Source organism: Gobius niger, assembly GCF_951799975.1.
Source record: "Gobius niger genome assembly, chromosome: 8".
Classification (NCBI taxonomy): Eukaryota; Metazoa; Chordata; class Actinopteri; order Gobiiformes; family Gobiidae; genus Gobius; species Gobius niger.
This window is the reverse complement of record NC_136859.1, coordinates 21,404,756-21,418,634: the sequence shown is the minus strand read 5'-3', so window position 1 is coordinate 21,418,634 and position 13,879 is coordinate 21,404,756. Positions and strand designations below refer to the sequence as shown.

Here is a 13,879-nt window from a genome sequence, read left to right as displayed (position 1 = left end):
TGTACATCAGTGATTCATTCAGTGGTTCTTGACTGCTATGACCTTGGGACCAACAATCACTCCAGGATGACAAGAGGTGACCAAAGTAAAAATATATTCTTTCAACCCATACAACTGTTTGCAGTCAGAATCTGTTGAAATACTGTATTTTCCAATTGATTGTTGTTTATTTAAGGATTAAATAAACCTATTAACTAACTAAAATCATGAACGGTGCAAGAAATTAGTACAAGAAATGCTTCCAAGAAAAGGTCCACTGAAAAGGTCTAGCGGCCCACTTTTGGGTCACGACCCACCAGTTGAGAACCAGAGTAGTCATTTGAGGCGGAAGCAGCGGCTATAGTTGTAATTTTAGCAGGGCAGAGACAATGGTGAGAGTGTAGTTGTGCAATGGCTGGTGGTAGTTGGAGGGTAACAGCACAGAGGCAATGGCTCACCTTGGGCCTTCTCCACAAACACCACCTTGGAGTCAGGCTGGAAGTTGAGGCCACTCACGAGCATCATCTTGCCCCCAGTGGCAGGATAGCTGTCCACACTCTGCTTTTCGACCAGCGGAAGCTCTTGAGCCGAGCGCTGGGCTGTGGAGAGAAATATAAGCTATATAAACGATTGTTGGTTACCAAAAAAAACAGCAAGGTTTGAAAATTGCTAACATAACCTTAGTCATAACGGTTCAAGCCAGCAAGTGTTTTATAATATCGACAATGCATCAAAAATATTTTCTCCGTCATAAATTGAGAGGTCCTTTATGGTTAGCTACACATTTTTTTGTCTATATTACGTCAAGTTCTTTCAAGTTAAGTAGAATTCATAATCAAAGCAATGTCCGCTTGTTGTTTTTCAGGCCGTAATATCTAATACTTACAGCATTCAATGGGATTGGAGGAGGCCTGCAGCGATACAGTTCTGCCATTGGGCTGGTTGATGTGCACTCTGAACACCAATCTCACCCGGGTGTTTTTACGACCGATGTCCGTCTCTCCTTTACGAAGCTCAATGTCAGAATTACGCAGCTTTAAGATCCCCGCACAATCAATTCTGAGAAAAATAAAAAAACAAATAAATTCACCATATGTTCAAATCAATGCTTTATAATATAGGCCCTAAACTATGTTGTTGTTGAAACGGGTTGCCATTTATGTTGGGTTGTAAATGCTGCGTCCTGATGTGAGATGTGGCTCGATCAGACTTTGAGCACTAAACTTCTTAAGCACTGAACTTATTGCAGACAATAGAAATAAATTATACTGGAGCATGGCAAAAACATTATTATTATAGCGTACAATCAAAGCCAGAGTCTGATATTCACCACAGCACATCACAGATTTGCTGTGATGTGCTGTGGTGAATATCAGACTCTGTATATTGCATATTATATTTTCATAGATCCCCTACTGGGATCTATGAAAATATAATATGAAGAACAATATGCCCACATTCAGTCGTTCTGTCTGTGTGCTAAACCTATCCACGGACGTCTCACATTCAACATTAAAATTGCACTTCTTCTTTAATCACTGCCACGTGTTGCTTTCTATTTGGGAGGTAAAAGGGTAAAATTTCTGGCTGTGTGGGGAAAAAATGCATTCGCTATGAAATAAATCTTCACTGGCTGATAAAAAGTAAATGAATACAAGTGGGATATGGTTTGGCATTTCAGTTATTTTACATGGTAGGTATTTTAGGCAGGATTCCTGGAACAAATGGTTAAAGTCAGGTTTTCAACTGAATCAGTTTTTCCTTTTGATTTTGATTTCCACCTTCAACTTTAGACGTGCATAGTTTGATAGCACTTTTCATAACAGCACAGTAATCAACATAGCATGGTAATGACATGTTGCTTACCGTATTTTCTGGACTATAAGTCGCACTTTTGTTTTCATAGTTTGGCTGCGGGTGCGACTTATATTCAGGTGCGACTTATATATCAAAATGTATCGTTTCACTTGTTAGTTATTATCACACTGACAGCCGCTAGAGGGCGCCCTATGCTGATGTACCAGTATCTGCTACTCCTGTACCACTGAACATTTTAAAAACAATAATAGAGCAGAGTGAGCACGAAACTGGTAAAAAGTGGAGGTTTCTCTTACGGCAAAAAACAAAAAAAGCTCATTGCGGGCTAAAAGCTAGATGACCACGGCTAGAGGAACGAGTTTGCAAATGGGAGCTCGAACAACGTGATGCCGGGAGAGGCTTGTAAACAGTGCAGTTATGCCTCCATGCCCGGATGTTGTCATGGCTGGTGCGTCTTATACTCCAGAGCAATTTCTATATGTTTTTTTCGTTATGCATTTTTGGTCTGGTGCGACTTATAGTCCGGAAAATACGGTAAACCTAACCTTGAATAGCAGAGCTGCCTAAATCCTCCTTATCGTTACTTTTTTGGTTTTGGTAAGTAGCTACGCACGTCGCCTCCACGGCTGTCCTTGGGGTAGGCCCTCATGGTTAGCTTCCGAGACCTAACAGGATCAGCACTCACATGGTGGTATGGCCACAGTGAAGTACAGTCTGCTCTCAACCCTCTTGTTGAAAGCCAAATGTGCAAACCACTCTACAACTACAGAGCTTTACCAACTTTTGAAATTATCATTTGCTAATACTACATTAAGAATCTGATGTTTCAATTTGACAAATCGAAACAGACAAAAACCTTGACTGTTTTTTTCGACTTCCTACATCCCACACAGTCAAAGAATGATTATTGGCACAAGCAAACAGACGGGTGCCGCAGTGTTTTCATGGCGGCTGCTCAACAGTTCACTGGAAAGAGACGGTTAAACACTTAGCCATGACCTTTACAGTAATTCAGTTTGGGAAAGAAAGACCAAATGTTCGCTCTTCGTTTCGCGTGTGTGCTGACAACATTAGGGGAAAAGCAACTTCCTCTTGAATATTTTTATATAAGATCACATTCATCCTGGGGGACGCATTAAATCATATGGGAGTGGGGCGCCTTTAAATATGATACAATATGAAGCGTATTGAGGCAGCGCTGGATCACACTAAAGGGAAGTGCAGTGTTAAAATCATTAGGGCCAGATTAGAATAGAGGACACATGTTCTTGACAAGATGAATGAATCTGAATGGGTGAAATTCATTACTTTGGAGGTCTTGCCGTGTAACACATCAAATTATGATTGATAAAAAGACGTTTTGTCCCTTTTAGAACATGTATTATTGCATCAGTAGACCCATCATTAGATCTTAAGCCAGGATCCCATGAAGCACTCATCTGGTGGAGCTTACTGTGCATGTTTTAGGTCGATGATGGAAACCCGAAGTGCCCGTAGCAAACCCACCCTCGTTCAGACGTAAAAACTAAAACAAAGTCAAGTCAGTGTACTTTCTCCACTTTTCTCCACTTGACTTCTCAAACCTCCAGGGGTGTAATAAGTCAGTTATTCATCCCATCTACAGTACCTCACATCAGAGATTCTGTTTGAGGGGTCTGGTGGAGCAGGGATGCATTTTGGGCGTTTGGGAGAAGTACAAAAAGAGGAGAAAAGATGGATGGGCTCGCACTCACATGGCCCTCATGTTGTTTTCTGGCAGCAGGGGGATCTCCAGGACTTTGGTGTTGGATTGCAGGGCCTCGTGGCTGGCTGTAGAGACGGTTTTGCCCGTGATGCGGTGGACCTGGTAGAAGGCGTGTGGGCGCAGGAGGCGGTCGTCTGCGGTGCCGATGAACAGCTGCAGGGTGAGAGGCTCGCTCTCCATGTAGCCATAAAGCTGCAGAGAACAAAGACACCCAGGTGAGAGGCAACAGCCAGCAAGCCACTCATTTAGGAAATAGAGAGTGAATGTGCATAAGCTACCAACAGTTAAATGGGCCTCCAGTGATCAAAGGTGGAATGTTACTAGATACCTACTGATTATATTTTCTCAAACGTAGGCTTACATTTCTCCGTACTTATAGCAGTTGTTACAGTAGATGTTCTAAAAGCTATCAACTGGAATGGGCTGAGTTGAGAACGTTTCACCTCGCTTCCAGAAACCTCTTAACGTTAATCTGCTCCAATTTAGGTAGTCCTAATCAAGCTAATCCTAACTGAGGAACATCATTTAGAATAGAGAACTAAATATCCTGTTTCTTGTTTCCAGTGACATAAGATTCTCGCCTATTGTTTGTTTTTTGGTTGGGTTGGATACCACATTTTCAGTGGTCGCTGCATTTTTTCCTCTTTTACTAGTTTGACATTCCTTTAAGAGAGGGTTTGATGTCTGGGAGCCCCTCTGTGTTGGGATCTCCAGAGTGAAGAGACTTGGAGGCTGAGATAGAGGCAGACTTCCTTCATAACTTCACCGTTCATTAAAATCACACTGGTGCTATTAAAGTTCGTCTACAGAGATCTGGCTCTAGACAAGCTCTCAGCAGAAAAACACCCTGACAGTGAACTACTGGGGCCTACATCAAGGCAGAGGTTTGAAGGAAATAAAGATTTTATCTTTTTTAAGACTACTTTAGTTCATTATATTGTTATCAGAGGTGGAAGAAGTATCCAAGAAATGTGTGTGTAGGGAGAGGAACTTAAAACCCCCACGCACTTTGACGTGAGCCTTTGACGCCTTTCTCCATTTTACCGTGTCAAGGACATGAATTCAAGGACATGAAAAGTCAACAAAATCATTATCATCAAATTGACTACAGTGAGTATTAGTTTTGTTTTTCCAGATTAAAGAATTCTTGATATAAAAACAGTGGAGGCAAGTCAGTCATCATGAAAAAAAAAATTTTATAAATCAATACAATAAACTTTATAAAAACTACTTATTTTTATGATGATGATGAGGATTTTCTATGACTATAAGTTTGTGGTGAAAAACACCCAACTGCTTTATCTGTTGTCGATGTAGTGTAAAGAAGGTGGAGCTATGGCGACTCTCAGGTGTCTCCACACACTGACCTGAGCTCATTCACTCACCGCTCCCTCTCTCCCAATCTGTGCCTTTTTCCATCCAAAATGTTGTAATGTTGTAAATGTTTTTTGTTGGGTGCCGTGGTTTTCTATCAACTGGATAGAATTGTTTAACCTGTTAATTTGACCATTAGCTGTGTTTTGAAAAACCTGAGGTGTGGCCTGGCTCTACTGCACTGTCCCTGGCGATGCGAGGGGGATTTGTGACACACATTTCTCCAAAAATGTTCAAACCAGTCTGTTATATTTCTCTGCACGGTTTAGGGGAAGCTTTTTTAACATAAAGGGAAGACTAAATGGGAAAACTTCATTGTCTAGACCAGCTTTTTATGGATGAAATTTAATAGACAAATCTCTATAGTGCAAATGACGGCACACACTGTTTGTGTGGCACATCAGGATTGTCAACAACTTACCACGTGGCAATATTGTGAGAATACATTTTGAGTAGAAAAGTTGCCTCTTCCTGCCTTGCCTTTGTATTGGAGTCTATACAACATGTGCCTCACCATACATCACTGTCTAAAAGGTACTCCAGGTAGTCGGGAAATCTTGAGGGGGCTTACAGACCGGACCGTAATATAACCTATACATAACAACATCTTTATGGATCATGGGTCTAACTAGTTGCCTTGGGACTGTTATGAACATGCATTATAATTTCGTTTAACTCTGTGTCCCGCTGTGATCAAAGAGACTCCTGTATCACAACATCCACTTAAAACAAGGACTACTTCCTCTAATAGTCCACCATTAGCTGCGACCGCTCTGCTAATAAAAGACCAAATCCTAAAAAAAATGTGCTATACATAGTATGAGACAACATAAGCCGCAATGCCAATTTAGATCAGGTATTGTTTTACAAGCTGACAATATTGTAACGTGTAATTGCTTAAAAATATGAACACACGTTCTTCCAGCGGTTAATGACAACTAATATGTGAAGTGTGATTGACCAAGTCATTTTGTGGATTCCTCTTGAAGCTTGGAAGATTTCAGACCTCCCAGGAGTAGATCTCTTTATGCAATGGCTACATGGTGAAATTGGCAGATGGTGGCAGACAAAACCGCTTGTCTAAACCCCAAAGTCATACGTTCAAATTTAAGTCCAGAGAAATCAAACAATGGTCGCCATAATATGCATCCAGGTGGGGAATTTGACCACATTTACTCAAGAGCCATGGCTAACCAAAATGGTCATCTGAAAAAAAGCCTCAAATTGCTCAATTACCACAACACATACTGGCGCTTCACAGTCATTTTCCCTGGGCTCAATGGAAGTGAATTTAGGGGTGCCGTGAAAAGGAATAAAGAGGCCTGTTATTTATCTAACAGACTGAGTCATATGACAAAATGCACACCACATGTAACCTATGACATAATCTGATTAATGGGTTTATAATTAGCGCTTGTGGTTGGTCAGGAAAGAGGCGGGCAGACGCTGGAAGTCTGTGGAAATTAGCGCTAACATATCGCGTGGTAATAAATATGAAGATTAAGTAACGTGTGTCTGGATTTAGGAGAAAACTGGGGATATGGTCCTTCTCATTCTGCGCCAGTATTTTCAGTGTTAATTATGTTGAATAAAAGAGGATGTGACTTGTCACTGAAGCTGAACGTATATCCATATGTTTCAATAATCCACACAGCAGTGGATCTGGCTTTGCTCTCTGATTCGGACTTCAAACGAATAAAAGGTAGTGGTGAAACTAAGGCTGTCATTCAAATCCGGTTCCAGCGGCCCTATTTTACTCCTAGTGTCTCTAGCAGCTGTCTTGACCCGTGTGCTAGTCACACATGCTAGTCATCAGTGACTTAGGCCAGGGTCAGGAGCTTCTTGAAGTTTTGGAAACCCGAGGGACCACTTCATTTCTGTGGTGATCTCACCAGCACAAGGCTCTCTTCTTGTTATATTTTACTTATGGTGTCACCAGCTCTAATTATCCTCAGCCGCACATGCTACCAGTTACGACTGTATTGACTCGCGAGACCGCTTTGGTAAGGCATGAGGTACAAATCGAAAACAGTGGAGCGTAAAATTGCATGACGTTGGTTATGATTTAATAAAAAGCAGACGGTGAGTTGAAAAGCTGTGTCGCCTGTCACTTTTCCCTGGATGGATCTGTGTGGATTTGTCGCTGACCTGCTCCATTACATCAGAGGCACAAAGATCTGCAGGGGCACAGTAAGGGGTGGTCTTCTCCCTTCTCCGTCTCTTTGCGGTAGCTCAATGACAGTGGCGGCCTCACTGAAACCATCCTGAGCTCTTAGTGGAGAGGAAGTGATTAATGAGGTCAGGTATTCCTCGTGATGACGTGGGTCTTCCCAGCAGCAAAGTTCGATGCTTAACCCCCCTCAGGCACCACCTCGATCTCTTTACCATATGTGCTCCTCCTGACCCTCTTCCTAGAGCCCCCCTGTGCTTCTACTGAACTTCTGGGATCCTCTCAAAACCACACCAAAAGGAGGACTCACTCCTTCACTCTATTCTCCAGAGGTGAATAAAACAGGTAAGATGGACAGGGAAAGCATAATGTGGACAAGAATTGGGCTTCTACTCAGCTTAGGTCATCATTGTATCAGTCGCTCAATAGTAATATTTCCTGTTGTCCTGTGCCGGGGTCACATGACGCTCATTACCTTGAACTGAATGGCAAAGACATTGATGTTTTTGTTAGTTTTGCTTTGAAGAGTTTGATGTAAAATATAGGAGGCAGCTTGGATTTTAAGAAAGGAGTGTTTTATGCATTCATATTAAAAACAACGCACGCACTGGCTGCACTTTTTCAAGACCTTCAAATTCAAGTCGCGTTAAAATTTGACGCATTCGCTCCCCAGTCACCCTTGACGGAAACATAGCTGCAATTCGGCGCCTACACTTGTGTCTTTAACCACCAGCACTCACACCTCAACAACAACATTCAGTCACACACAGGACGTTTTTTAACAACTTCAAAAACATTAACATTTGAGATGCCAAATCATAACAGGTATACAAGAACCACATGCTTTAGAGATAACGTTTGCACACATCTATACTAAATCAAGTTACACAATAAATCCACCGGTAAACCAATTTATGGGTGTTTTCAGAAGGCAATATATTACGCAGAACTGCAGCCGTTGTGATTCGTTAATTATAAGGTCACGGTGGTAGAATGCATTGCTGTACAAGGCAATTTGAACCAGCAACCTCTCTTCCAGTGTGAGCATCTCTTTTAACCGAATAATTGGCATTTAATTATGCCAAAAAACACAATTTCTGTTTGTGCAAATAGCAAACTCTTGCAATTATGATAACCTTCTTGCTTGATCCACAGCTGTTTTCTGATGCCAACTACTGCTGCTGCTGTGTGAGGTCAATTTACGCCTCTGACCAAGGCACCGAAGCCTGGGCCATTATTGAAGGTTGGGGCTCAAGAAAAACAGAGTGGATATGGAAGCTGAAGCATTAATGACATAAGTGCATGCAGCTGTACATTTTGGGTCAGCTGTGAGGACGTGTGTGGTGTCAGGCAGAGACCAGAGTGTCCACCATTTATCTAACTGTAACCTTTGGGCCAGTGTGGATCCATCACTATCAGACTTTGGGTCATTTTTCTTAGCCTGCTGTCATTTCCATTTTTAACGTTCACTCATCGTTTGGCAACCGGGCCATTTTCATTAAAGGCCAATATGTTAAAGGGACAGTCTAGTATTTGAAAGGATGATTTGCTGTGTTGAATAATACTTTCTGGTAAATGAAATGAGCCTGACGTAGCTTGAGATTGAGTGTCGATACAGTGCACAGGCCTGAAACGGCTGTCTCAATCTCTTCACAGTGATTTTGTCAGGCCTGGAGAAATGTCATGACTTGGAGAAGTCCACGTGGCGAGAAGAACTGGAGAGAAGATGACTGAAAGTTGCACAGGAGCTGAAACGCAGACAGGGGAAAGACTTTTCCGCATTATCTCACTGTGAAATACACACAGTCACAGCCAGGCATTGCTGCGCCAAATTAAAACTCTCATCTCTCCTCTCAGATATCACTCACAGCACAAATGTCTCCAGTGGCCGACACAGCTGGTAGTTAGAATCTCAGTTAGGACAATTTGCTGAGTGTCTCTTTCTGCTCTTCACCCCATCACCCTGAGCTGTCCTGTCTGATAAAGCCTACGGGCCCCAAAAAATCCTCTAAAAAATTGTCTCAAGTGGCCCATATTGAATGCATACGGCAACTATGCAATCTTTTAATATAGCGTTTTCATAGCTCAGAAATGTTTCCCCTTATTTTATAAGCTACCCGTATCCCTCAAGGTTTGTGTTGAGCGGAGCACTTTAGTGTTATGTCATCAAGGGCAAAGTTTCAAAAGTTAACCCATGTCTAGACGAGCAAGGGTCCAAATTACATATAAAAATACGGCTTTGTCACCGTGAACCCTTATTTACGAAGAATTAGGGACGACTGTGCTCCCACAGACACCGTGCCCATAGCATGGCGAGCAGCCGGACAAAAACTTTTGTGGGTTCTTTCATTATCGCTGAAAAGTAGTGACAAAAAAGCACATTTTACTCCATTTACAACTTGTTATTAACCTTGTAATTAGTGGTAGCCCATTCCAGTGAAAGAGAAATCCCTTGGACGAGAACCACAATTTGAAAGTGGCATAAATACCCCTTGGGGAATCAAATAATAGCTCTGGTTAAGCTGTAACAGCTCTTTGGGGCTAACCGTATATTTTGAATATCAAACTAGAGACTTCAGAACATTTAATGAGCAATTAGTAGTACAGAGCTGGCTGCTGCTGATGATAGCTGAGACATTACGCAGCGCCTGATCTCAAGGTGAATGTGCACATGTGAGAACTGAGCATATGTTTCTGAAGGTCTTTCATGTTCCTGTGGAGGAAACAAACTGCAAGTTTGATGTGCATCACATAGTCAGTTTGGAGATGGGGATTGAGTCACGCACATGTTAATGGAGATGATGGCCACATCCTGCTGAAATTACACCAAGCCTGTTGCTGCTTTACACTTAATGAGAGAGTGGGTGAGAGAGTGCGAGGGATACAAACCCTATAGGCCAGTCATTATCCTGTGTAAACTATCCATATGCAAGACAGCAAAGTGCGCTGTACCATAGGTCTAATATGCCACAGGTGTTATTGTCTGCAGGATGTTATGTTTCCTGACTTGATTTGAACTTCTGCACACTTGTATGTCTGTTCTTACATCTCTATTGGGCTACATCATCGATAGAGCCTCTTAAAGTTATCAACCATCATTCTGTTTGATCACATTATATTTTCTCAGTGACAAGCCATCAATCAGAGTCTCATGGTTTAAGGTAGAGGCCCATGTTGTTGGCCTCTTCTACTTGAAACCGGCCCTTTCGACATAGCTGTGGTGAGAGAGGGAAGCGTCTGGAACAGTGTGAGGGGAGCCGGTGTAGTACCTAAGCTCTCTTAATGGCTCTGTGGTCTGGTGCAGTAAATAAAGTGGAAAAGCAGCCGCGGGGGTCACAAAGTGGACCCTACAGAAGAGGTTAAAAGGCTGTGCACGCAGAGGATGTGAGATGGTCAGAGAGTGAAGCCAGAATAAATTATTGGGATTCAAAATGGAAAGCACAGAAAGTTCTATGGCTACTTGTAAACTGCAGACTTTCATCAATGTGCAACTGGGGTATACAAACTCTTCCAACCACATTCATTTTGTGACTAATACAACCTGATGTTACCTTTCAGATGTTACCACTTGTTTTTTTGGGTAATAGGAAACCAGCCGTATATATTCAAGCCGTCACTTTCTCTCATGGGGCTGCGGCAAATGACTAGCTACATTGTATCCTATCGTGTTTTTCATCTGGATGTTTTTGTCTGTGACTGGCACTTTCCAACACACATGTCACCGCTGCTTGTGTGCGCTGGTGTGATCAGCCATGAGCTCAAAAACAACTGCACCGTGGATGAGTGGAAGCAAACCGAGGGAGGCCTTTGCTGCTGGTTTGGGAGATGGATGAAGGCTGAACGGTTGACATGCAGTGACATCCCAGGCTCCCGTGGGGGGATGGGGGAGGAGGAGTGAGGAGCAGTGAGGAGAGGGGGGGGAGGCACTAGTGCGTGGAAAAGACAAGGCGGTGTCCGATGAGAGCTAGGATTATGACTCCAAACCACTACTCCTGTTCGGTGCCAACCTCAGGGCCACCCAGGTCCTAATCAGCAGGATGCAGAGCCCCTCCAGGGGCCGCAAAGCAGAGCCTCAGCTGCATGTTGACTCTCACTTTGCCCCCTTCTCAGCCCTGTCCCGATCTAGTTTAAGGCACATCAACACATTTCCTCAGCAACGTCCTTACATCATTGTCACAACGTGCTTATTCTACATCACTGCATCTCACAGATTCACAGCCTGCCACTCATTAATCAACCCTACCCGTCTAAGTAAACAAATATCGTTAAAGCACATCTGATTGCCCCGATCCATAATCATGTCGATTTTGCTTCCAGTGGTTTGTACGAAACTCCAGTGACACAGCCAGAATCATACTTTCTCCATGACTACTACTTACGAATACATTCTACACTGCAATGGTAATGCTGAAAACATCCTCATAATAAATGGCCACTGCTTATGACAAAATAAACAACAAAGTCATCAATCTACATCTGGACAAAGACATTAAGTCATGATTTTAACTCAGGGCCCCCGGAGTGACTTGTAAAGTGACATAAACGTTATCCAAAACAGCCTCACCTGCAGCAGCTGTGCAGGGCAGGCAAGCTCTGCTCAGCCTCTGCGTTGCATGGGGCGCTTTGGTTGTGTTGAAATACACGGGTTTGTAATGGGAGCGGACAATTAGTTATATTTACAGAGAAAACCTGGAGAGGCACAGTGCTGTTTGCTGCAGTCAGATGTCAAGTGCTTTTGACATGAAGCAGACCAGTATATGCTGACAACATCTATTTACATAAACAGTAAACTCAATTTTTAGGTGGACCACCTCAAGCAACACTGGAACAAAAATGTTTTCTTAGGTACATCTCACCATTTGATATATGTTAAACTATTATTCAAAAAGATGGGGGATATAGCGATCCAAATTTTATGTATAATGTCCTATTACCTTGAATTTATGAGTGTATTTTAACTTTCCATATATTTTACTCAATTGTGCCAATTTTCTCTCAATATCTTTTATTCAGCCTTCACTTTAGATATATAGCTTTTAACACTTAATACAAACCAACCATCAGGACTTAAGGACGTTGATACAGCTGACTCCTTGGTCCCCTCCTTGAGTAAACCAAGATGTCAGCTCTGTGTGATGACAGTGCGGCAGAGAAAAGCGGCTCTGTGCACGGCCTATGGTCAGACTGACGTGTACGCTCTAAGTGTTGGCCAAGCACAATAGTGAGAGGCGATGGTCTTGCTCGTTACTAATTGAGTCAGTATGCGCGGCTGCTGGTCTGAGTGACCTTTTACAGCAGCAGATTGACTCCAAGCTTCAGGGAACATTAATAACAAAGCTCACTAGCACATACAATAACACAGGCCGACTGCACCGTGCACACACATCGCTTCACTCACAAGTTACCAAGAGGGCAGAGAAACTTTTCACTACATTTAAAAGAGGAGCAATATACGTTTAATGATGACTCATTTTTATTTCAAGCAACTGCTCTTAGTGCATGTCCAAAACTGTACACAGACAGGGTATGTAAGGAAGGGCATCGAGGAAAAACATTTGTATAGTTAATTGATCATTTTGTATTTACTATTCATTTTTTCCCACTATAACAATACATAAATACTTAATTTAATACCTACTCCATCTTTCCCCATGGCAAATTGTGTTGATAATGATAATACAAAATAAAGTGAAAGTTATAACTTTTTGTGACATACCTGGACAACAGGATGCCCTCCAGACAAGGCCTTGACTGCGCCGCGGCTGCCCTCGGTCTCATAGTGCGCTCTGTGATGGGACTTGGGCTGCACCTCGATCTGTAAACTGTATGGTCCTGAGCTGGAGGGGAGCTGCCAGTCAAGTGAAGGGAGAGACGGGCTGCAAAAACACCACCGATTTTTTATAATCATTGGCCCATTAAATAGGTGATAAATAAATGATTTGGTCATGTGAATGTTTTACTTGCTATGATTATAAACACAGGGGCATATGGGAAATCACAGTCAATTTGTTGGCTTCTCATATCACATGTCAAGTGGTCACGTTTTCCATAGACAATTCAAGCCTGATTTATATGTGTCTTGAAATTGGGCCACTATGTGTAATTCATCTGCGCTTCTTCATCAGTGTCTATTATTGAATCAACTGAAGTCAGTCGCTGACGTGCCTAATTCCGAAAGCCTGGCTAACAATTAAGTGGCCTTTTTACGAGTAAAGGAAATTAGAGCAAAACGTGTGCTAGTTAAAGAGAGGTGTGTTTTGTATTAAAGTGACAGGTGGAAAATGGCGCAGTCAGGAAGAGTGACAGTGAAGAGACAGACGTTTCTGGGGCGTAAAAACAAATCTAACACATTCTGGCAAGAAGCCTGTTTTTGGACATTAATATTTTTCAAATAATTTAAAGCAATTTGGTGATGTCAAAAACTCAGTTAATCAGTGTGAAAAATGGTAATGTGACCAATGTACCCAGTAATTGCTGAAATGAAAGACATTCTGAAATTTAGAAGTTCATAACACTACCATTGAACTGCCCTTTATAATCCAGGATCAAGATGTAACGTATGTTTCTAAGTACACAGCTGGCCGTCTTCTTTACCACCATTGTTCTGGAAATGGGGCATGAGCTTCCCATGTGAATACTGTGGAGGTATCTTAATCAAAACAAACATGTGCAAGACAATATTTCTTTACACCGGATGCCATGATCTGGAGGGTGGCTCCACTGAACCCAATCTCTGGAACTGTGTAGACCATGCGGCCTGTTTGTTGACCCAAAATTCAGTGATTTCCCCTCTG

General features: G+C 42.4%; 1 protein-coding gene across 2 annotated transcripts in view; it reads right to left on the bottom strand.

The window, feature by feature from the left end:
- LOC306966372 (nuclear factor of activated T-cells, cytoplasmic 1-like) overlaps positions 1 to 13,879 on the bottom strand; it is a 59,119-nt gene that overhangs the window by 40,306 nt on the left and 4,934 nt on the right. For both annotated transcript variants that reach the window (XM_079561118.1, XM_079561119.1), the window contains exons 3-6: positions 12,802 to 12,961; positions 3,531 to 3,733; positions 866 to 1,038; positions 438 to 578 (exon numbers count right to left, since the gene is read on the bottom strand). In XM_079561118.1, coding sequence (XP_079417244.1) covers positions 438 to 578; positions 866 to 1,038; positions 3,531 to 3,733; positions 12,802 to 12,961 — 677 coding nt within the window. The remainder of the gene's footprint in view (positions 1 to 437; positions 579 to 865; positions 1,039 to 3,530; positions 3,734 to 12,801; positions 12,962 to 13,879) is intronic.